The 25,455-nt window shown below is 38.3% G+C and overlaps 2 protein-coding genes across 11 annotated transcripts; both read right to left on the reverse strand.

Annotated features, from left to right (window-relative positions):
- Positions 1-1,550: 1,550 nt before the first annotated feature.
- On the reverse strand, positions 1,551-12,669 carry sycp1 (synaptonemal complex protein 1). Of its 7 annotated transcripts, none has more exons than XM_028574714.1 (35): positions 12,581-12,669; positions 11,220-11,349; positions 10,935-11,019; positions 10,752-10,810; positions 10,473-10,637; positions 10,276-10,343; positions 10,105-10,178; positions 9,940-9,998; positions 9,738-9,804; positions 9,454-9,527; positions 9,265-9,373; positions 8,300-8,394; positions 8,023-8,207; positions 7,861-7,928; positions 7,722-7,783; positions 7,472-7,588; positions 7,257-7,361; positions 6,995-7,098; positions 6,785-6,902; positions 6,587-6,657; positions 6,422-6,503; positions 6,211-6,273; positions 6,066-6,128; positions 5,916-5,978; positions 5,694-5,810; positions 5,488-5,598; positions 5,289-5,381; positions 5,110-5,184; positions 4,928-5,014; positions 4,688-4,834; positions 2,870-2,929; positions 2,666-2,737; positions 2,469-2,576; positions 2,294-2,359; positions 1,551-2,186 (listed from the first exon to the last, which is right to left on the reverse strand). In XM_028574714.1, the coding sequence occupies exons 2-35, from the start codon at positions 11,346-11,348 to the stop codon at positions 2,046-2,048; spliced, it is 3,162 nt and encodes a 1,053-aa protein (XP_028430515.1). In that variant the 5' UTR covers position 11,349; positions 12,581-12,669; the 3' UTR covers positions 1,551-2,045. The 7 variants fall into 7 exon arrangements, with proteins under 7 accessions (XP_028430515.1, XP_028430510.1, XP_028430509.1 ...); XM_028574709.1 differs by lacking the exon at positions 12,581-12,669 and adding an exon at positions 12,219-12,319; XM_028574708.1 differs by lacking the exon at positions 12,581-12,669 and adding an exon at positions 11,891-12,128.
- Positions 12,670-13,729: 1,060 nt separating this feature from the next.
- slc16a1a (solute carrier family 16 member 1a) lies at positions 13,730-25,243 on the reverse strand. Of its 4 annotated transcripts, none has more exons than XM_028576906.1 (6): positions 24,993-25,069; positions 21,901-21,964; positions 18,718-18,987; positions 15,854-15,997; positions 14,856-15,629; positions 13,730-14,710 (listed from the first exon to the last, which is right to left on the reverse strand). In XM_028576906.1, exons 3-6 carry the CDS (start codon positions 18,932-18,934, stop codon positions 14,475-14,477), a joined length of 1,371 nt encoding a protein of 456 aa, XP_028432707.1. In that variant the 5' UTR covers positions 18,935-18,987; positions 21,901-21,964; positions 24,993-25,069; the 3' UTR covers positions 13,730-14,474. The 4 variants fall into 4 exon arrangements, with proteins under 4 accessions (XP_028432707.1, XP_028432706.1, XP_028432705.1 ...); XM_028576905.1 differs by lacking the exon at positions 24,993-25,069 and adding an exon at positions 22,539-23,027 and having other exon boundaries at positions 21,901-22,005; XM_028576904.1 differs by lacking the exon at positions 24,993-25,069 and having other exon boundaries at positions 21,901-23,027.
- Between the last annotated feature and the right edge of the window lie 212 nt (positions 25,244-25,455).

Genomic DNA, 25,455 nt, shown 5'->3' on the forward strand with positions numbered 1-25,455 from the left:
CCAGCGAATCAACACTAGCTGTTCCAGGTTTATAGGAAGTGGAGCCAGCCGTTACATGGAGGCAGACTAGCTGCTAGGGAAGTGAACCAAGTTCCTGTTTTCACTAATAAGAACAAAACAAGGTGAGCCTGATCCGTCATCTTAATCAAGGTTTGGACTTAGTCAAGCTTTCACATGAGAGAGAGAGAGTTGAGAGAGATGAAATGTTTCCATCTACGTAACTACAACAGATCAGAGTTGTTAGGTCATTATGTGGTTTCTTAGTGCGTACGCAGTCATGCTTAGTGTGCCTGAAGTCATTTCCTGCAGATCTGTTTATGTAATGCGTATGACCTACTCATTGCACAGACTTTAGGTTTTAAACTGAGTGTTACTACAGATTTTACAGTGTTTATTTTAGGTGTTTTTCAGCCTGTGTCTTGTTTCCCAGTACAGGACTTAATGGCCATGGATACCATCTTTGCTACCCTGGTTTGTTACCTTGTGGTCCTTTTTGCTGTGGCACGAACAGAAAATAATGCGACTATCACATCTACCGTAACAACCGCGGGCTTTAACCTGACACACACAACTACGACGGTAGCTTCATCCACCTCTACTGTGCGTGTGACTGTTATCTCAAACTTAACTGAGAACACGACTCCATTTCCCAACACCACCCGGGACAAAGAAACGCTCACCAAAACAGAAGCTACAACTGAGAGCACAAGTCCTCTCCAGACTTCTCAGTCAACAACCGTCGTGACTCCTCTAACAAATAGTACATCACTGACGACCACATCACCTGGCACTGCAACATTTAGTGCGCTGACAAACCTGACAACACAGACCACAACAGGTTCCATAAGTACACCTGATACCACAGTAAATACAACTGCAAATCCATCTCACACTGTCAACACGACATCCAATTCAATGTACGGAACCACACAAGGTAAGCAGCAGGCGTCAGCTTTATTAATGTTTGAATTGCTCATTACAAGTTAATAGTTAACTCATTGTGAATGACTTGTTTTCTTGTGTTACTAGGTTTGGGACTTAACATTTCAGATTTTAATCTGACTGTTCTCTTCAGCGTTGTACTTGGAGTGTTTGCTCTGGCATTGGTTGTGTTCATGTTTCACAGATGCAAACATAAAATCCAATACTTGCATCAACCTCTGAACAACACTGATGACACGGGTAAGATGTCCCCCTTCATCATACAATCAATACATGCTATTATCATTAGCAGTTAAATGTACCTATTTTATTTTCGGCAGATGCATTTGTGGCAGAGGATGACACGCTCGTAATTTCTGGAGGACTTTATGATGGCCATCCAATATACGACAACGTACCAACAGCCCCAGCAGACCAATCGCTATTCCGACTCCAGTTCCTCCATTAAGAAGAGAGTCACCTTTGGTGCTTGACAGGATGAACAAAACCAATTTTCTTCATCCACCAATTTCAACTTTCACTGTATTTCACCCTCTTCATAAGAGGCCAACGGCAGAGAGGAAGGGAACATTAGGATGGGCAGAACATTCAAACAAGGACAATGCTGATCGATTTGAACATTACTTTTAATTCTATCACTGTCAATACTAGGATACATAAATATACTAAATATATTAAGCTATTAATACATTAACAACTACACCATTTCCCACACCAACAATATAAACAAATGAGATGTCATGTGAACACCAGTAAAGATAAATTATTCAAAACAACAGCACTACAACAAACAGAATTTTTTCAAAGTACTTAAAAGTGTAGAGGGTGACTCTGCAGTCACTTAACGTTTACCTCTAAACAACAAACTACTGAACTAAAAAAAGCCAGAATAATTAAATATTTCTGTTGTGAACAATACTGTTTAACTGATCCTGAACAACGCTATGCATATTAAGAAATACATTGGCCTGTTCATATTATTACTACTGTCTATTTGATCCCTAACCATGCTATATATGCATGTTAACAAAGTTGGAATATGAACATCTGAACCTGTCTAATATTTTTATAGTTACTATTTATCTGACCTGTAACAACCCTATTCATGCAAAGATCTTCTCATTGGTCGTCTTCTTTTTTTTGTCACAGCCAGTAACAGCCGTCCAACCAGCATCCCTCATCCTTTTCATTGCAGCTAACTTCAAGGAATTCCCTGGGGATTTATGAATGGCAGGGCTCTGGATCTGAAAAGTTGTTGATTCATTTTTATTTTTTTATTTTTATAAAACTTACCAGGGATTATTTTGTGTTTGTTCATGTATGCATAAATACATTTTCAAATAGCATGTACCTTTCTAAAGATGTTGAGTTTGTCATGTGGAGCGGGAAGATTGGGTACGGGTGCACTTGCAAAGGTCTGCCAAGAAGAGAAACAGGACACCAAATCAGCTCTACAGTATATTCACAGAGCCAATGATACTGTATTCTTCTGACAAATAATAATAAAATAATAAAATACAACTCACCAAGAGATCGTTTTGATCAGAGCTGTCAGACTTGGGGTCAAGGTCTATGGGGCTGTCCCCCCAGCGTGCTGCCTTCTCAGCAGATGGAGGTGTCCTTATTCTGTAGGACTGTAAAGGAATACAAAATGTAAATGTCAGCAAAAGTCATTACTATTTTTATTAATTTTGGAAAATGTCAGAATAATACTGTATATTACTTTGATCTTGGTTGTTCCGCCAACCCTGTTTGTAATATTTCTTAGGGTTTTCAGGTCTTCATTGTGAATTTCCTATGATGCAAAGTCAGAGTGTTATGATTATGATTGCTACTATAGAAGACATAATCACATAGACTTAGCTTTTATGTCATACATCATAGCCGGTCAACATTTACTTTAGAAATACATTAAACTGTTGTCCACCTTGTTCTTTGGTGTTGTTCCACACGATTTTCTGATGGATTCAGTGTCAGATTCCTTAAGCTAAGAAGACATAAAATGTTATCATAGTTTAATGTATCTCTTGGTAATGGGAACATTATTCAGTAATAGCCTATAGTGACTCGTTTACACTCCAATAATTCACTGCTGACATACAGTGCATACTGAAAAGGACTTCTCATACATGTGTATGAACATTCAAATACACAGCCTTTGCATGCACATGCACCAAAAAAAACTTTCATTCTTTTCTCCCCCCTCACAATTAAGGTGAATAATGAACAGTATGTCTGTATGAAAAGGGTGAATACTGTTGAATGGTAATACGTTTCCTGTTAGAAAGATGGGTGAACGGGGCGAGTTAAAATCACATTGGCCCTCATTTATCAACCTAACGTAGAAACCAGCGCAGATATGAGTGCAGAAATCATCTTACGACAGGCTTCACGTGGGAATCATGAAAAGTTCGTATCACACCAATCCGAGCGTAAGAATGGTCGTACATTGATAAATGCGGCGGCTGGAAACGATCGTCATTTAAATATCACGCTCCAATATATTCTGGGTTTTGAGGCCTCGCCCCTACAATTTACGACATGGCGAGACGTAATCCGGCTGAGAAGCAGAACTTTTCAGAGGTGGAGATTGAAACCCTGATATCTCTGGTTCATTTGCACTAACGTGTGTAGGCCTACTATTTGGCAGCCTGAAAACTGGTATTAAAGGCTGTAGAAAGAATGCGGGATGAAAAGAGATCACTGATGCGGTCAAGAGTGTTGCCGTAGTAAATCGGACTCCAGCTGAAGTTTAGTCTATTTAATTTATACATCCTTGACACATTTTCTATAGTCCTAATAGTAATATACAGGCTTCTATTGCAATCTATTAGGCCTACATGTAGGTGTACCTATAATTAAATAAACACACGGTAGCGGAGTTTATGCAGTGTCTTTTACTTTACTCGTGTTCGTCGGAACGAGGCAACAGCTGAGGGAGAGCGCGTGTCCTCCGCCCCCGTGCTGGACCCTGTCTCCTGACAGCAGAGGGGCTGGAAAAACAAGCCAAAATAACTTGGTCAATGGCAGAAATAAATCATTCACTTGAAAGAGAAACAAAAACCTGAAGAATAAATAAAAATGTTGTGCATCGTCATGTTTCCTGTATTGAATATCACTGCCAAACATAACACTATAGGCTACCTTTTAAAAGTGAGGAATAATATCCTGTCTCCTTCATATAGCCCTCAGTTGGGGTTGTTCTGGACACTGCTCTCTGGGCATCGGGTCATCTGGCTCCATCGCTACATTTATGGCACCGTGTCTTCCTGTGTGATGTTGTGCAGAACCCCCCAGGCTAAAACAATGTTGCAGACCGGCGCATAGAGGTCTTCTAAAAGAGCCAGATCTGCCATTACTGATACGTGATCAACTGATATCAACTTATATGCTGCACCGCTAGTCCACACTGACTCGAAAACTTGTGTACACGAGTTCAGACCAGACGTAAGATTTGATCGCAGCCTACACTCACGTCCAAATTGATAAATGCCGAGCTTTGCGTAGGAATCGGCGTAAGCCCGTCGTACGCCTGTTTTAGGTCGTACGCACGTTTCATAAATGAGGGCCAATGTCTACAGTATTTTTACACAGCCTGTCTTGACCATGAAAATGCATTAAAATTCCAGTAATAATACATAAGAATGCAAAATAAGATTTGATGATAAGAAAAACAATAAAGAATGTGCCTGAAATAAGACCTTTTTTGCAACCTTTAAAAAAATGTTTTGTAGATTAAACTTACAGCTTTCTTCATAACGGCAGGACTTCCATGATCTTTGCTGTAGGAGGGAGTTTTCCTGGCCTTGGAGAAGTCAAACACGTGTCTCTTCGAAGAGCTCTCTTTTGGAGTCTCGTCACCTCTCCCTTGTTTACAGTTTGAGGCAGGTGACTAGAAATTTAAAGATGTATTCTTGGTTAAGTGCATGTGATGACAAACCACATAATTAGTGGTAGCCTATTTACTGATGTACAAATGTTGTACCTGCTTGTTCCTTGCTTCTGACAGCTGAGTGGTTTTTATTGATGACATTTCTTTCTTTAAGTCTGTCAGCTTCTTCTGCATGTTCTCCTAATGGCAATGAAAAGTGTTTCTCAAAAAATGAACCGTCTCTCAAAAGGTAAAGTACAACCTGTTTAAAAATGGAACTGATTCAAACAACATACCTTCTCTGTTATTTCTGTCTTCAGCTGTTGCTTCAGATGATCAATATCTGCCTTGTGCTTCATGAGATCCAACTCCTGATTTAAAGAATTTAGTTTTGTAAATCATTTATTCATTCTTTAATATCTAATTCTGTTTTATATGTTAATAACCGTTAATTTATGATTGTTCAGCATCATACCAGTGATTTCCTATGGGCAACAGCCTCCATCTCTTTCTTCTTGTTCTCATCAAGCTCTGCAATCTTTTCTTCAACCATTCGGTCATACTGGCTCTGTTAATAAAAAGTAAAGTTCCTTCCAATGCAGCATATGTTTGGATTGACAGTCAGCTGTAAAAGACCATTTCAGACAGCAAAAAGTACTTTATAATGACCTTACCTTATGTTTTTCCATCAGTGCAACCATGTCGGCTATTTTGTGTTGACACTTGAGTTCTGTGTCGTCCTTTTTCTTGATGGCCTCTGCTGTTGTTAATCTGAGCTTTTGTACCTGTAAAACAAAGTGTTTTTTTATTCTCAATTTTAAATTATGAGGAGCTACAAAATGTGGTAAATAACATGTGTTGTTTAAATGATATAAGCAACCTCATTTTCAAGCTCTGCTGTAAAGGTTGATTTGGACTCAAGCTCCTTAAGCAATTTCTGCTGGTCTTCTTCGTTCAGTCTTTTAAGGTTCTGGGACTCCTCATGAAGACTGTTGATCTAAAGACAAAAACAACCACCTACATCACACACATGTATATTTATTACTTTACATGTTTTATGTCAACATTAAAAAATGGAAGATAAAAAGAAACATCCCCATACCACAGTTTCAAGTTGACTGGATTTCACATTCTCCTTTGCTATTTGTTTCTTAAGCATTTTATTCTGAAAATATACAATTTAACTGTTAGCTCAATAAAAAACTATTCTATTCCATGAACTGTAACTCTACAGTTAATACTCATCACAAACCTCTTTCTGGTAATCCTCCTGGACTTTAAGTTTAATTTCACATTTTTTCCGAAGACTGCACAGCTAAAAACAAAACAAAACAATTTCTTATTTCCAGAAAACGATCAATAATAATGACATTTTACATGTTCTGTATTTCAGACACCTTTGTTTCCATAGCTTTGATATGCTTTTCTTTTTCTGCAATTTCCTCCTGCAGATGGTCGCACTATACACAAAAATCACAAAAAAAATAATATTGTAATACTTTTAGAACAGACATCTTCACGAAGCCTTGTGTTTTACATTACATGTCATTTAGCTGACGCTTTTATCCAAAGCGACTTACATTAATGTGTTTTAGTTGGCATACTTACATTTTCTTGCATTTTCTTCTGCAGAGTCTCAGCTTCCTGATCTTTCCCTTGGCTTCTGGTTTTAATGGAGTTGACTTCCTCCCTATTTAATGAAAAGACAAAAATCTTAATCTCGACACACTGACACAACTTCAAACCACTTGAGGTTCCAAAGTTTAAACTTACCGTAAACACTGGTTTTCTTTCTCCAGTCTTTTAATTTCTTTTGTCAGATTCTCAGCCTTCTCCTCACTCACCTGATCAATCAAAACAGCTTTCAGAATTTGTCATTCATATCATAGTCAGTAATAAATCTGACACCTAATGCAAACAGCTCATGTACACATGAAAAGCATCTATCACATTTAATTGGCTTATTCAGACCTTTCTGGTTGCCTCCATGGCTTTCACATTACAAGATCCACTCTCAAACTGCTGTTGAATGGCCGTCTTCTCAGAGTGCAGCTCATTAAAGTCGGCTAATAACTCTTTGTACTTTAATCTTAAAAAGGACATGAATTGGACATTAAGATTACAACAGTTTTATGTAATATTGTATATGTGAATGTTATGGAATAGCTCAGAGGGACCCACTTATGCTGCATGATGTCTTTCCTCAGTTGCTCCATCTGAGAGGTGTGTTCTTTATTTTTGTTTATTTCAGTAAACAATTGTCCCTCTAACTCCATCACTTTGATCTGAGGGTATATAAAAAAACATAATATTATGAAGCTATGTATTGTGTATAATACACCATATCACTGAATATTTTTTCATTATAAAACAATTTCCCAAAAAAGATCACCACAGTGGATAAGAGATGAGTGCAGCAAGAAAAAGAAAACCACGTAAAAACCTCTGTCACTGCAGACTTCTCCTTTAAATCGTCTTGTGCCTTTTCAGCAGCTTCACAAGCCTTCTTTAGTAGATCATTTTCGGCAAAGGCAATCTCTGCTTCATTCTGTATAAACAATTTTTTTTATAAGGGGCTTACATTTCTAGGTATCTGTATTAGACTATGGAAAAACCTGATGTTTCCTTGTGAGATGAAGTATCTATATTTTGTATCACCTTCAACAGCTGGACTTCTTCCGTTTTCCTTGAAAGCTCAGCTGTGAGTTCCTCCACCTTGGCTTCAGTGACGTCAATCTTACCCTTCATGGACTCAACAGATTTAGATATCTTGTCCTAAGAACAATAGAATAGCCTACTCTGAATGTCTTCAAAGTAATCTTCTGTAGTGTTCAGACTAAAATGAATGGTGGAGAAACAAAAAAAAAATACACTTCTAGAAAATTAAAAAAATTAAAATACACCCTACCAGTTCATCTTCAAGGATTTTAATCTGCTCATCTTTTTTTACACTCTGCTCGACGCTCTCTCCTGTCAAGGACATTGTTTTTTTTTTTCAGTTTGGGAGATCATCAAATAAAAATACCGACATACTCAGTGAGGCTTACCTAAAAGTGTGTTTCTCATTTCAAGTTCCTTGTTGCTTGCCATGAGTTTATCCTCAAGTTCTTTGGTCCTTGAAAATGGATTATAACAGGAAAAAAACAGCATGAGAAAAAACAATATTTGGTAAATGGAAAATGCTTTACATTTTAAGGAGCTAATTATACCTCTGTATCTCTGAGGCTAGGGAATTCTGTAGCTCTTGAGAGGTTGTCTCAATTTGCTCCAACTTATCTGCTTGTTGATTTGTAACTCTGCTGAGCTCCTGCAAACTTAAGACTTTGTTTTGAATCATCTCTGCATATTCTTCTTTTCTTTGTTCCAGTAATGCAGCAGCAGCTTCACAATTTTTCTGAGGAATAGAAAACATTTTTAATCAAAGCAGACAATGCACGACACAGAGCCCAGATTCACTGAAAATGACAAGAATCTCAACACACTCACCTCAGTTTCTTTACAGTGCTGCTCTGCAGTGTGCAGTTTTTGGAGAAGGGATTCTTGTTCACTTTTTGAGCTTTTGAGAAGTTCATATTGTTCCTCTGTAAAGTAAGTAAATATTTAACCATCACCAAATCATCTTTGGTATCCTTCTTCAGTGTACCTTCAAGTGTACTAATACTACAGTAACACATATGTAAAGCCTAATTTTCCACTTTTAGTCTCATTTTCATAAGCAGTTAGAGCAAAATACTGAGAAACTTCACACACAAGAAATGAGAGCCATGATAACATTAGTAATACAAGTTCAGGTATTCAACTGTTTCTTAAAGTCGCAGTCAGAGCTGCTATAACATATAAGCCAAACCTACAGAACTTAGTCTAAAGCTGCCTACACATGATAGGCGGCAAAACCGCTTTGCGCCGGCCGTTCCATTGATTTCCTATGGGGAGAGCGGTGCTGCCCAACTATGTGTTGCGCTACCCCTGGCGTTGCACACCGCTCGGATTTGCCGCTTTGCGCTGCGCTCAAATTTCAAATTATTTCCACTTTGAAAAAGATGCCGCTGACCTTTCGAAAGCACAACTAATGAGATAACAGCTGTCGTTACCTAGCAACGGGAAATAGCTTCCTTGCCACCCTTGATGACGTTTACCTGCGCTTTGCGCCCTACCTAGTGGTGCGCAGAGAGCAAATCGCTTATCATGTGTAGCCAGCTATAGGCTCACACTGTTACCTTCATTCAATCATATAGCTTACCAGATGAGAATTTGATTATTACGATAACTTTTTTTTTTTTGACTTAACCTAATAAACAATGAACATTTGCATTCTCTTTATTACAACTGTTGTGAATTATATTCTGGGAATGTACAATACAAAGTTTATCAAAACTTATCTTTCACAAAATTCTGAATCTAAAAATATACAGCTATGAGCACCTTATCTTGAAATCTAATCATGATCTTACTTGTTGCCTCTTGAAGTTGTTTGCAGTGCTTCTGGGTTTCACTGAGGTCAAGCAGGAGTTTTTGTAATTCATTTTCCTTATCCTTAATTTTAGTTTGAAGCTCTGCAACCTGTGAATGTCGATCCTTAAGAGGTTGGTTTCAAAAGTTCCCAAATGAACTGATCTAAAGAGAATTACATTTTTACTAACCTCTTTCTCTTTCATTTTATATTCTTGATCATATTTTCCTTTTAGATCTTCAAATTGCAGCACGTCCTCTTTGACTGGAAAAAAAATTAAATGTTTAATTTTTCTTGCTAGTGGACGTGTTCTCTTGCCTGTTAACATACTAATAATTCATCTTTTGTCAATTGAAGTCTTATAATAAGGATAATTAAATATGTTATGATTTGGATAATTAAATATGTTATGATTTGGAGTTAATGTAGTGAAAAGGCTACAGTAATAGTAAAAAAACAAAAACAACAAAAGACCTTTCTGCATCTCTTGCTGATCAGCTTCTGCGCGAACACGAAGGCTTTCAAATGCTGCAATCAGTTTCTACAGGAAAAACGTTACATGTAAACTGACCATCGCACTTTATGTCCTACTGTTTTACTGACTTCTTTCCAACAAAGTATAATTAATTAAAAGAAAAAAACATTTCATTGTGATACTGATTTGGAGGTGTTTTACCTGAATACTCCCACTATTTTCCATAAAGAGGTGATGTGTTTCTTCTCTTTCAGATTCAACTAGAAAAAGTAAAGACTTGTTATAAAATATGCAGCAACGTGTCCTCATCTTCAACAGTTTAAGACACATACTGAGGCAGAAAAATGTGAAGCACTTTTTACTTACATAAATGCATTTTCTCAGCTGACCGCTGAAAAGTATCTTTGAGTATATTACACAAGTTCCTTGTTGCGTTGTTTCTGTAAAACATTTTATACATTTAAAATTAGATTGTCATGTTTATTTGGCGTTTACAGAGCATGTCTAGTGTATCTCATTTCCAAACAAAACCCATACTTGTTCCTCAAATCCTCATTTTCACTGATCTGTTCTTCCAGCTTCACACTGAGACTTTCATTTCCAAACTGTAAAGACACACAGACAATACATACCACTATAGACATTAAAGGGTGTTGGAGCACGCTGTTCATCTATTATCAAGAATAATAGTGAGATAGAAAGACATAAATAAAACGCGTCACTGAGGCACACACCTGCAATTCTTGAATGGCTTTGCGCTGAGTTTCAATTGTTCTTTTGTTTTCTTGGAGTCTCCTATCCTTTTGCACAGTGTCACAGTCAACTTTGACCTTCCAGCACTTAATTTTCTCAACTTCTTCAAACAGCTTGGAATAAAGCTGTCCAGGTTTGCAATTATTCTGGGGAATATTCACAATGATGGGAAGTAAGTTGACATACTTTTGAATAAACACATTACAAAGGCCAAATTTATCCTATTCATGCTTCAAAGTTTTGTACAATGAAAATAATACATCGCCTTTTTCCATTGGTGGCACGACTTTCATCTTGGTATCTTGGTATCTTGGTAAGTCTTTAGAGGAGAGAAAATGTATTTATTTATAAATGTATTATTATATATATTAAGGTTTATGATACTTGCCAACTTTTTGTGCTGAAACTTTAGCCTGTGTTGTTATACTAAAGAAAATAAATACCTTGTCTGGTTGGTTTAGTTGGTGCAACCATACTTGTATTGGGGAAAGGCATGCTCTGCTCTTTTTCAAAGCCTTTACTATAACCCTAGGGGGAAAACAACAGTTATGCTTAGTCATCATGTGAATTAATGATTACTACCTCTGCTGCTTCCTTTCATTAATGGTTGGCATATTATTGTGCTGACAGACTGTGTCAGTGCTGAGCTAGCATCAGAGTGTTTTGCCTTGATTTTATTCATTAAGATTTACTGTTGGTTAACTATTGGCTAACGTTAAATACATTACCTGCAGCACTGTATTCATGAAATCACCACAGTTGTCAACGATTTCCTGAGGTCGAACAGCCGATACTTGTCCGTTATTGACCCTGGGAGGTACCAGCAGTTTGAAGTTAAAACCCCGATCTCTCTCCATCCTGAAATGACCCACATACATACTTTTTAACGTAAAATTAGCTATATTAATGTTATCTAACGATAACGTAAAGTACAGTTTATTACGCTTCAACGGGTAGCTAGCGATAGCTAAGTTAACGTTAACGGGCAATTTAGACTTTTGTCGGACTAACGTAGCTAGCTAGCTAGCAAGCGTAGGAGATAACGTTAATGTCAAACAACCTTCACATTATTCAATTTGCAATAGATGGCTAGCTAATACGTTACCTGTTACCTTAACCCGTTACGTCAACTAGCTAAGCTAATGTTAATTAGTTAGCTTGTTACTAGAAATTCAGTTTAAATTAACCGGCGTCACTTGACGGTTGCTTATGTAGCTAGGTAGCTAACCTAGCTAGCTAACGTAACTAACGTAGCTAAACTAACCTAACAATTTTACTAATCTTTAGTAGCTAGCTAGCTAGTTAATTAATACGAACCAATAACAAAATAGTTGCCAGGCAAACCATTTAACGTTGTCAGTATATTATTTTGGCAAACAACGGCCGGGTAGTTACCTACCTATCGTCGGGAATGCTAAATTGACGTTAGAACATCTAAACGTTAACTTTAGCTAGTTAACGGTAAACGGTTTTATTTTGAAGACCGTATGGGGGCGCGTGCAAGAATTATCCTGTTATGTTTATGTGACGCAAAATATGGTTTCACACCATCGCGAGGCATCGCCCGACAAACGCCTAGAGCGTTTCCCGAAAAAGCAAGCGTTTTTAAAAGCGGGACTTGCCGCCCGGCGGTCACAGCGAACTGGAACTTATATATATATTCATAGTTTTTAAATTGAAAGGCCTATCCATACATGTTTATCGTAACAAATCAAGATATTATTTACGTGGGATGGCCTGTAAACGTAGAATTTCTGACACGTATTAGTTGGCTACATGGTCAATTTTTAAGCCCCAACTGCCCACAGATGGTTGTGGGAGTAAAAGGTATTCTGTTTCTCTTTTTTTTTTTATCTTACATGTTTTAAGACATGTAGCTATGCCTCTGCCAGACCAAGCCCAAATGTGAGGCTCAGAGGATCATAATCATGAATTAGAATATGCAACGGGAAATTAATCCCATTGGACTTTCATGGTTGGTCCCAAATTACCTGATTAGTTTGCATAGTAAAAGCTTAAATAAGAAAATAACAGGGGACTTTTAGAAAATAAAACCGTTACAGCCACGCCTTTGACCACTCCGGCTCACCTGCTATATCCTACTCCATGGAGATCTGGCAATGCGAAACTAATAAATAACAAAATGAGAAGTTGCGACGTAAGAGCAGGAATGCCTTAACACAGTAGTAAATTCGGGAAATTTTATGAAACAAAAAATAAGGTTATTGTATACTGGTGGCTGCCTTTTCCAGGCAACTGCAGTACTGCACAGACAGCCAGGGATATAAGAGCAGGCAGCACCGGAAAAAAACAGCGACACATCACAGTATGAAAATAGCATCCAAGACACACAACTCACTTTCAGTGGTTTCTGTGACATGAGAAATACATTGAATGAGTGTAGTTCCTCATTTGGCCCAGGACACATGCCTGTCGTTAGCACTTTAAGAATGTGGACATATGTGGCCTACCACCTCCGTATGTGGTCTGAGTGATTTGATCTCAATGCGTCTTGAGAACGTTTTTACCTGTAGCCTGCTTATAGCTGTCCATTTGTCATCCGATCACTAAGATCTACTACATTAACAACCAAAATTGTCACGTTTAACAATGGAATTGGAAGGTGTTTTTTCCGACTTTGTCATTATTGGAACTTAGTTCTTTTTAGGCAAGGAATACACTCATCTGTATTCTACATTTTCTTAAATTAATTTATGCACCATTAGAAAGACTTGATTTGTGCTGAAAGCTACTTCCTAATTCATAAGTAGGGCCTACACTTTTGCCACCAAGTGAAGCTTTGACTCACTTATAATGGGTTATAAGAAGTGCAGTATAATTGTTGTAGCCTACTGATTTGTATCTTTGAAACTATTAATACATTATCAATTTTGCAGTTCAACCAGTGAAAAATAATGTCAGAGATAGCCAATATTCTATTAAGCCCACTTTGCTTTTTTTGTTTTGCTATTATACAATAGCAAGAGCATGATTTGATAAAATTGCATAATGCTGTGGAGGCATGTGTCTTATAATATAAATATACACTTATAAGTGTCACAAATTACTGTACAGTAAATCTAATGATGTACTTATCCACCTATAGTGTAGGCCTATACTTAAAGGTAAATGATAACAGGAAATAAAAAAAAATAGAGTGCATCTCTAAAGAACTAACATTTTTATGATCTCAGATTTATGAGAAACATAGAACACAGACGACTTTTGTATTCTTGTCAAATGACAGTTTATTTGATTTTCTGACGTGTCAGTAACTTGCAGTCAGTAGCACATTTTTCTATCATGTGAATACATAAAGTTATGCAACAATGTTAAATGCCCTCAGAGTTGGACCAAGCAAAACATGTTTAAAATAGAAATAGAGAATTAGTAAGAATATATTTGTGGAATATATGAAGTGAGAGTGGCACTAAGGATGTTTTCAAACCTTTCAAAACTGCACAGACAGCAGGCTTTGTAAACAGGATAAAAGTCTTTATAAATGTATTTGAATGATGGCATGGCAAGCATGATGTGGTGAATACTATAATTATGCACTTTAACAGAGAATGTTTGCCATCCCTTTTAAAATATAGAGCACTTCCCGATTGAAAAAATAACTAATTATCTGATGCAGCAAGCAAAAATATAGTGATACCATCTGAGATTAAAGAAATACCATCATCTCCCAACAATATAAGTGACATAAGGCTAGGCGAACTTGAATAGTCTACCAAACACATATGGTATAACAGTCCCTAAAAGACTATTAGAGGTATTTTATGTGACTTGTTCATTAGAGTTTAAAGGCCTTTAGGTGTGTAAATATGTTGCATTAAATTGCAGGTGAGGCTTTCTGTAGTGGTCTTAAAAAAACTATTCATTATGAAACAGAAAAGGACTCAAAATAATGTCTATCTGCTGTCCTGTTTCACTCACAAGATTAAATTGACCAAAAATGTCACATGACATGGTACAGAATATCAGACAGTGTCTTCTGTGTTTCCAGCCTCTGCCACCTCCTTAGCAGCATTGTCCCTGTTGGACTTTTGTTCTCTACCTCCCACCTTGGACATCCTCTCCTCCTCTTTTTTCTCTTTGGCCAGCAGTCGATAGTTGAGTCCCATCCCTGCAAACAGGATGAAACTGGAGATAATGAGGAGGATCCCGCAGCCCTGGTACGTGTACTTGTAATCATTATAGATGTCTTTGAACTTCCCTGTGAAGAGAAAAAGAATGACATTGCTTAGTTTTTACTCTGCTTAATTTTTACTGTTTACATTAAGCTGTGTTAAACAACACAGAAATAAAATACTGTAATATTGGTGACGGGGAACATACAGTATTGAAGGCAGTGTACTCACCAAGCAAAGGGGGTCCTAACAGTACAGGACCACACTCCACGATAGTGACCAGCCCAACAGCACTGGAGAAGCGCTGGGTTCCCACCAGGTCCATCAAGGTCTCAAACAGCACTGCGCTCAGCCAGCCAAAAGCAAACCCAAAGAAGATGGCGTAAATCACAAAGCCTTTGTAGTCTACTGATATTGGTGCTAGAACATGGCAAACACCGTTGTACAGCACAGACGCAGCAAAGAAGTACTGTATTCTGGGCCGGACCCACTTAGTGTTAGCCACGATGCCCATTGAGGGCCGGGCAACCATGTCCACAATAGCCAGCACAGACAGTAAGAAAGCTGCCTTCTCTTTAGGGATGTCTTTACTCTTTGCAAAATTACTGAGGAACACAAGTGGCGCAAAGAGACCAAAAAACATGATAATATTGCCCACGATATATAGTACAAAGCCACGGTGTTTGAACAAAGAGAGGTCAATGAAGCTGTTGATGGTCTGTGCTACAGTCCTCCTCCCTGTAGCCTTCTCTGCAGGTTTTGGTTTTGGTCCTATAGGTCGCATGAGGGAACCGGCAACACAGCAGTTAAAGAGGAGGCCACCCAGGATCAAGAAACTTCCTCTCCAGCCAAACTTCTCAAAAAGCCAGGTGTTTATAGGAGCCATGGTGCAGAGAACGACAGGGCTGCCAGCCATGGCAATTCCATTAGCAATAGGCCGCCTTTTGTAGAAGTACTTTCCAATCATAGTGAGGGCAGGGTTGAGGTTGAAGGCCAATCCCAAACCTAAAAGAATCAATTAAAAAAAAATTGTAAGCGTATTTGACATCTAAATATAGGATTTGAAAAAGAAGGACCTGAGCATTAAGCAGTGTTTGGAGATTCAAAGTATTTCTTGGTGTTTTATTTTTGAAGAACACTAGATGGCAACAGTGCACAGTAAATAAAATAAATAAAAATAAAGTGACTCATGACCAAAGTTTAAAGTATAGAAAGTTAAAATTAGGTACCTCCCACCACACCAATACAAAAGTACAGGGCCTGAACAGAATTGCAGAAAGAGGACGCAATGAGGCCCAATCCAGACAGGCATCCCCCCGCCATCATAACAGGACGACTCCCATATTTATTAACCAGGATGCTGCTGATGGGACCTGAAGAGCAGAAAAAAACAATGCACAAACACAGACGTCAGAAGCTGAAAATCAAATCATCAACGCGCAGGTCTAAATGTAACCACCAGAGGGCTCCAGTACCACAGTTGTTGCTCAGCAAACTCAACAACAACTGCAATCTTTTTTGTCAGTGCTGCACTGCAGTAGATGTGTTCTCATGCCGTTAATAAGGAGATGTGTCAGGAAAACAATGAAAGCTGTAATGAAATAAGCATCTATTTGGTTCAGAGAATCATAAAAATTGACAGAGGAATACTTTGTTGGTGGATTATTCTTAAATGGGCTCCAAAAACATTTGAAATGATTATTGAAAGTACCTTAGTTCAGACAAGTGGTTGAATGTTGGGGGGTGGGGTGAAGAGACTGGTGTGTGTATGGGGTTAAAATGACAACTGGTATTTTCTTAAGTACAATGTTTGCAATTTTGGCACCTGGTACATTAGTTCCAAAGAAAGAGTGACAGAATGAGGTAACAGTAAATCAACTTATTAATATGCATGCACCTTGGATTCAACATCAATTCAAGATAATCAGTATGACTTGTAAACAAATGACTAAAATGCGCCAATGGTTCAGGTCCCAAAACACCATCTCCATCTATGGCTTATAACAGCCAGCCTAAATGAGTATGAGGACCCACATGGAAGACACTTCTGCCTTCCTGCCAAATCCCTGCACTACCCAATGAACCTAAATAGAAACTGACAGTTTTTGTTTAGAGGTTGTCCAGACTCATTTGCCGGCACGGTGCAAGACAAAGGGTTTTTAAATTGTAATGCAGGCAGTCTCCACACTGACAATGAGTTCTTTCCTTCCACCTTGCAGGGAGAGTTGCTTAGGATAAAAAGGTTGGCGACAAACCAATGTAGAATATTATGAATGTAATGAATCAAAAATGGAAGGAATACAGAGGTACGCAACAGTAGGTTGTTAATGAACTTCTCCTGCACATCCTGCTGATGTGCCCAGAATGTTTAACATACGGTAACAGACTCAGCTGTCAGCTACTCACAGCGGTGACAAACATTTCCTTGCTTACTTTCAATTACCATGCATAGCTTGCTTTCTTCTGTGTATATTTACATCCCAAATTCTGCATTAATTAATAATGTTAAACCTACATATGCATATTGAGTCCACTGTGACTCATAATTTGTTAGAACAGGTGCATGACTTACGTTTACATCCAAAAAAAGGTGTAAATTCTGATAAAAATATAAAACACGCTGTAAAGTGAAAAAGTGAACGACAAATGAAGAACAATCAGCTGTTCGCACAGTATAACTCAGTGACCTTTAACCAAAGCAGGGATGTGTTGCATTGATTTCTTTGGCGTACCTCTTTTGTAACTCGGTCGCCTTTGACATGTAATACTGTTGGAAGTTAATAGCAGACATCTGGCAACTTGCTTGTAAAGAGGTCATGTAGCAACAATATAACACACAAAGATAAGTTTAGTGATATCTTCAATCAGGGCTGGGCGATATGGAAAAAATTCAAATATATTTTTGACAAAATACCTCGATATCGATACCGTAACGATATTGTAGTGTTGACTATTGGTGCTTTCACAAAATATTTACACAATGAGATTTTTGATAAATAATCATCAGTAATGTGGATATAATGACTAAGTGGGTAAAGGCAAATATATATGTAAAAATATATATATAATAGAACAGTTACAACAGTCTGGTAAGTTCAGAAAATGACATCACTTTACTGTAATGCAGCCTTTAAAACCAGGAAAAGACAACACTTATGCCATATTACAATATCCAAAATCTAAGACGATATCTAGTCTCATATCACAATATTGATATATTGCCCAGCTCTATCTTCAGTACTATGCACGGAATGTAATGGATGCAATGCTAGCCTAGCTATAACATGCTATGTCCACTTTTATTGTATTGCCTGCAGATCTTGTAAATACAATATATTTTACACTCAGACCCAGAATAGAAAATTTGATTTAACGTAGTTTCATACAGTGTAATACTTTCCACATCAAATTAGTCTGACACAGTAAAGAAACTTTCCCAAAACTTCCCTGAGATTAGAAAAAGATGCCTGAGTCATCATTTCTCCAGTTCATCACACGTTCGAGTAAAGAGAACTGCAGTGTTTCGATTTCAGAGCAGACGGTCTTGAGGGAGGAGGAGAGCTCCTTTGAACTCTGTTCTCTCCGTGTTGAATATCGCGCACATGAATGGAGCCTTATCATCACCTGACTGGCCAGACCTGTGTGACATCACCCAGCGCCTCATTCATCTCATCAGTGCAGGAACACAACCAAATCCCGGGGGGTCTCCCGCTCTCGAAGTACAAGGGGAAAACGATAAGTAGGTATACACAGAAACACATTAATGTGCTCCAGAGACAGACAATGTTGCACACTTTTATAAACACTGAAATAGAGCGGTTACAGTATTGTTTTATGTCAGTATGAAATCTTTGATTGAAGCGGCACTATAACTCTGAGAATCTGTGGCCTCGTTGTGGACAGACGGAGGCTGAAAGGCTACAAATCAAATCTGTATTTGAGAGCAATGGATTGGCTTTTACGCCATTAATAAATTTTTTACGGTTGTGCAAAAAGCCAGAAACCGATTCCATCTATACAACTTCTTGATGTGCTAAATGTCAAATGTTAACAAACCCATGTTTGGCAGGTTGTATTTTGGGTCGTAGCTCACCTCCGCCGTACATGCACGCTAACATAATGGAAGAGATCCAGGACACCTGGCTGCTGGTCACATCGAAGATCACCTCAATCTCTTTAAAGAAGACAGTGATGGACTTGGGAAACGCGTAGGAGAAGCCAATCGAGATGAAGGCCCCAACTACCACCATCCATCCCCAGCCACCCTCAGGTGGTGTGTAGCCTTGAGGACCACCGACGGCGGGCGCCATTTTCACTCACCAAACTCCTCTTTAATTTCAGCACGTTTTACAGATACAAGGACCTGTTCAGAAGAAAACAAAAACAAGCAAAGAGCATAACTTTAGTTACGTAAACTTGATGTTTTGTCCTCAGCTTTGAAATATTTGACATCAACATCTCTGACTATTTTTGTATCCACTCTGTGAATGGAAAACGTCAGCAACAGTTTAAATGATTGAATCTGTTACATTCCATGAAAACGCTGAACAAAGCCTCTCTCATCTGTTTTAACTGATATCATAAATTGGTATCATAAATTGTTAAACTGTTTTGCACCCTAAAGATGTATGAAACTACCCTCCTTTCCTCTGGTGCCCCTGTCTAATCCATCTACTATTATGTCACTCAAATGACTGGAGCGACTGTTACAAAAAAATTGTGTGTCTTATTAAACCTTTAGAACATTGCTTCGTGTCACTTAGTTCTCTGAGATCTCATAACTGCTTTCAGAGTCAACTCACAGAGGTCAAGCTTGTACTGTAGATCAGAGATCTTCAACAGGGGGTCTGGGACCCCTAGGGGATCCTCAGAGTCACTGCAGGGGGGCCTCCAAATTATTGTCAATTTAAAAAAAAAGAAAAAAGTCTATCATATTCAGTACTAACTGACCGATCTTACTTATTTCACTGTAAAATCCTCCCCTCAACATGTACTGAAAACAGTTGGCTACATGCACTGTATACTGACTTATAAGTACCTCTGAGTCCCTCAGCTTTGCTGATACCGCATGCATATTTGGAAAGAGATCAGATTTGTCTAAAAATATTTCCCCAACTCGATAAAAGAGTTTAAGATTAAGGATGGCGTTTTTGGCCTTGCTTTGCAAGTATTCACTGAGCTCCCACCTGTTGATCTCCCACAGTCTCACTTTAGAGGTGATGAATAAGAGTCAAACAACTTACTGTATTGTTCACACAGGGGAGACTATCCAGAGAAAACATCGATCAGACCATGAACACTGGTTGCATTCACACTGTTCAATAGCTCAGGGCTATGCTCAGGAGTGGGTGATGATATAGTGTTTTTCAGCCAAGGAGGACTTGATTTGGTTGATGAATTGGTTCAGTGCTCTGAAAAGTTATTGGATAAGCCAGTTGTCTGCAGCAAGTAGTGAATATTTAATGTGTTAAAGAACTTTTGTTATTGAGCTGGGATTTTGGCTGCTGCTATGCAGCTGTAAATGTGTCTCCTGCATTATTCTACAGATGCAATAGGTAATCGAGGTGAAATAAGAACGTGTGTTTTATTTATCCATACAGACATTAAGGGTCACTTAGAATAATTAGATAGGAACTTGGGAGTAAAAAATTGAATTTGCATATAGATAACATGTAAGGGATAATGTAGAGTGAGCGGGTCATTATTCAGGGTTGTGGGGATTAAATTCGTAATAATGATTCGCTCACTCTACATTATCCTGCTTATGTAAGAAGCAGGCTACTTACTAAAGAAATCAATAATTGGACACAAAATATTGATTAAAAAATGATTTTATGGATTTAAAAATGGTCCATAGCATAATGACTGGAGACAAGAGGAAACAACTAGCCTGAGACCTTAGTTAAAAAGTAAGATACGACAACTGTCATTAACATGTATTTTGTTTGTTCAATCAGTACATTTTACATCCCTAATGATTTTAAATGCTTTCATTTCAAATGATTAGGTTGTAACATATCACCACTGTCTATTCTGGTGACAGCATTAGCTAATTGGTGATATTTAGCAAGCAGCTAATACACGTATTAGCTGTCGTGCCTAAATCTCCTCCTAGCGTAAAGCCCAAACATTCCTCTCTCAGTTTATACTTCTTGAATATCAGAGGAACTTCTATTTTTCTTTGTGGAGATAAGTTATATCTTTGTTGTGTAACATAGGCTAGATTAAAGTATGAATGTGATTTTTGTCTTATGGTGGTTTATTATAACAGTTATGAAATTGTCACTTTTGATAAATTGAATAGGGATAGATGTTCTTTCAATCCTATCACATTTCCCACTTTGTAAACAGGCATCACAATTACAAGAAAGGTCAGCTGAAAGATTTTCACATCAGAAAAAAGTCACTACACATCCAGGCGGCCTCTCAAATAGGACAGTATGCTGGGGAAATGTTCTTAACTGGCAGCAGAGACAGCGTTGTGTTTTTAAAGAATGAAAAATTCAGTGGTTGACTTTAGATGATGAATGGAGGAAGGAGTTAAGACAGATAGGACTCCAGATAAAATGGCAAAACCGGCAAAATAATGAATAAAACAGATAGTTTCAAGCTAAGGATTGATCACTTGGCTCTAAAATGGAGAGAAAAGAATCAAACAATTCAGTGAAAACTGCAGTTGATTCATTTAAGCCAGGAATAGGAGAATGAAATAAGTAGACAAATGGGCAGAGGCATCAATGCTAACCCTAGTCACACTGTAGAGGTCTAAATATAGCAGTCAAAGTGCCATTTGACAACACAGAAATACCAGCTAAAGTAGGGTGGGTTCATCAGAGGGCATTGAGCAGAGACAACAGGATTTGGTGTCATTACTTGAAAAAGAAAACAATCTTCATTGGGTCACTTAGTCAGATTCTGGTCGAGACCCTGAGCTTGGTATGCGCAGCGATGAAACCCTGTTGTTGGACATTAATAATAAATTATGGAATGAATTCTTGAATCTTTGGCTAAATTGTTGCGCTTCAAGCAAGTTTTCAGTCATTCTCCCTGCATCCATGCTCTGGGCCTCTTTCTAATACCCCTTATTAAATCTACTGTAGTGAATTTGTCGGATTAATTATAGATGAGAATTTCTTGTTAAATATTTGCTCAGGGAAATCACAAACTCACATTATAAGTATTGTTATTACACTGACAAAGCAATATATATTTCATGAATAACAAGCTGACAAGAGCCTACTTAATGTGCATTGTGTCTGTGTGTCATGTGTCTTACCTTGGCAGGCGCTCTCGAACAGGGACAGATGAGCTCTGCAGATAAACAGCAGTCTCGGAGGCACCTTAACACGCAGCAGACATCATTGAATGGGACTGAGCATCTCTCAATATGTATAAAACAAAATAAAAAAATAAAAAATCACTACATATGTTTCACAGATACTCCAGACGTTATCTGTGGGTCTATATCCACTGTGACAGTCCAAAAGTTGCCAGTGGCACCTCAGCCTAAGACTTCATCTAAAATGAGTAAAGTGAAGCTGAAAAGTTCAGGTCATCCAGTGCCCAGATCAAAACAGCTGGGCAATCTGGATACTATGGTGCTAAATGTTGAAGTCAGTCAAGTTCTTATTGGCTGTGGGAGGCTTAGTGCTGTGTCCCAACAATGCATTCTCCACCCCTCTGTCATGTTCTGAGCTCACACACAAGGTTAGAGTTATTCACTGCACGGTCCCATAGTACGTGTGACCTGAGAGGATATCAAATAATGTCTGCACTCCAAGAGATAAGATGCTTTCTGAGACACTGATTTCCTGCATTAGCTGATTTAACGTTGCTATTCAATTGAATATTGCAGCTATAAGAAATCCGGTTTCACGTACACAACAGACATTGCCGTTGACATTGTTCATTCACCTGGAAGAAAGATTTCTGAACACTTCAGGGGTCGGATCTGGTCGAGCCTTTCTCCCTCAACTCCCTGAGGTGCTATTGAGTTTGTATCAGGGCTTGGGAAAGGAAGGACCCAGGGCTCAAGTACAGGAGGTTATTGAAACAGTGTGTACTTGCGAAGTACCTTCAAATTCTTTACAGCCTTGAAACATTATTTCTCTTTGTTACGTTGTTTTATGTTTTTCCCCTAATTTTTTATTCCACTCAAATAAGGACTTTTATTGCTTTTCAAACCGAGGAAACAGTAGAGCACCACCTACTATTAAATATTTTCTCATGGGTCGGCATTTATTCACAAGTGCGAGAGTGTGAAGAATGGAAATGGATTTGGGACAAAAACATTCATATTTGCACGTGCGCGCTTATAGGCATTTATTCACGCAATCTGCAATTTTCCACAAACTTTGATTTTATTGTATATACACTACCGGTCAAAAGTTTGGGGTCACTTAGAAATTTCCATTCCAGACAGAATACCAGCAGAGATCAGTTGCATTGTTTTTTTTAATCAGGGCAGCAGTTTTCAGATTACATTATGTGCTTACATAATTGCAAAATGGTTCTCGACTGTTGTAGACAGAAGTGGCTGAAGAAATGCTTGAAATTCCATGCTTTTTGGTCTAAATGTCATACCCAAATTAAAAGTGGTACAGCTCCCATATACTTTGACACTTAGGGGTGTGCCTGATATCATTGGAAAGGAAACACTCAAGTTGTGTCAGGGTGATTCTAGGCCTTACTGACACAGAGTTACAGAGGCTTCTAGAATGGAGATTTTTATTTCTGTCCAAGTTATAAATCTGTAAAATTATTAAAATAAACTGCTGTAAACACATCTGACAGGTGACAGACAACACAGCATTAGCCACGTCTCAGCTTACTACAGAAAAAAAATTCAGAAGCTAAAAGACTCAAAAATGGATTTTATAGGAATTCTTTTCTACAAATATGTCTGTGCGTTTTTTTTTCTATTTGAAAAGTGCAAATAAAAAAGCCAAAAAACTACAAAATACAACACTTCTCAAATACACAAACAAACCCACATCAATCACCTTTCCAATGATATCAGGCACACCCCTGAGTGTCAAAGTATATGGGAGCTGTACCACTTTTAATTTGGGTATGACGTTTAGACCAAAAAGCATGAATTTCAAGTGTTTCTTCAGCCACTTCTTTCTACAACAGTCGAGAACCCTTTTGCAATTATGTAAGCAAATAATGTAATCTGAAAACTGCTGCCCTGGTTAAAAAAAACAATACAACTGATCTCAGCAGGTATTGTGTCTGGAATGGAGTGGAATGGAAATTTCTAAGTGACCCCAAACTTTTTACCGGTAGTGTAAATTCTAAACACTTTTTTGTAAAATCTCAAACTGCATCCTTAAGCCTGGCTCAGACTACAGGAGTTTTAAAATCCTAACCGATTTTGAAATCTGGTTGCAGCACACACTTGAGGAGAATCTTTGCAGATTTTCTTCCCTCAAATCTTAAACATGCTCACACTACAAGATTTGAAAATAGTGGGGCATCACACACTACAAGATATTCTTAAGATTATCTTGCCAGATTTAGCACCTCACGTGACGCGATCTCACGGGGAAGCGCATGTAAACAAAATGGATACTGTGTCACGGCAACTTGCTGTAGTAATACTTATCCTTTGTATCAATAAAAAACAAAAGAAAATAAAACGAGCGTGGACGATAATATTATTCAAACAAACTATCGTATTTTCCGGACTATAAGTCGCACTTTTTTTCCTACTTTGGCTGGTCCTGCTACTTATAGTCAAGTGCGACAATATATATATATATATATATATATATATATATATATATATATATATATATATATATATATATATATATATATATATATATATAATTTAACATGTTAATTCATACTGAAACATTACTGTCTACAGCCTAGAGAGGGCGCTCTAAGCTTGTGACAACTATATGCTGCTCCTAAAGACACCTGAGAAAGAAAAGAGATAAACTGCAGGTAGTAAAATATGCAGCCAAAATCAGTAATTGAGCAGCAGAAAGAAAGTTTGAAATGAGGGAGAAACTTGTGAGGGACTGGAGAAAAAGGTTACTCTTACTGCAATGAAGAAATCAAAGAAATCAAAGAAAGCTAATCGGCTAATCGCGGGCTGAAAGCTAGATGGCCAGAGCTGGAGGAACAAGTCCACAGGTGGGGGCTTGAACAACGTGCTGCCGGGAGGGGCTTGACAACGGTACGTCTCCACGCCCTGCTACTTGTTCTGTGTGACTTATACTCCGGAGCGATTTATAGTCCGAATAATACGGTATGTGCAATGCTTCTTTTGTTAGACCTGAATGTAGCAGATGATCACTGACCTAGATCTAATGTTTACATTTGCTAGCTAGTGCGCTATCAACTTTGTACACTCACCCGGTAGGTCAAAATCTGCAGCGATCTCTCCCCAGCTCTTCTCTTTATCATCCCGATTATGATATTGTTTTGATGAGACATTAAACAGGCACTCGTGCTGTTGCCACATCTCCACGATCCTTTCTTCCAACTCCGTTGTCCACCGGACCCGTACTACAGCTGCTTTCGCGGACATTTTCAAAAGTTTCCGTCACTTCTGTCTCCTTGCAGACCTGTCTCTCATTGGCTATTGTGGAAATAATCATAGTCGTTTCACGCCCGATTATAATCCTAGATATCAAACATGTTTGATATTATCGGGGCAGCCCTGATGTGTCTGCGAGCAGATCGGGAGGTGTAAGATTCAATCTGTGAATGCCTCACATTACCAGATAATCTGCGCCGTACATCGGGACCGATCGAGGTCCTCGACAAGATTTTTTCTCAGATTCTCGGGAGGGGTAAATCGGGCATTAATCGGCCT

This window comes from Perca flavescens, chromosome 4 (assembly GCF_004354835.1).
Source record: "Perca flavescens isolate YP-PL-M2 chromosome 4, PFLA_1.0, whole genome shotgun sequence".
Classification (NCBI taxonomy): domain Eukaryota; kingdom Metazoa; phylum Chordata; class Actinopteri; order Perciformes; family Percidae; genus Perca; species Perca flavescens.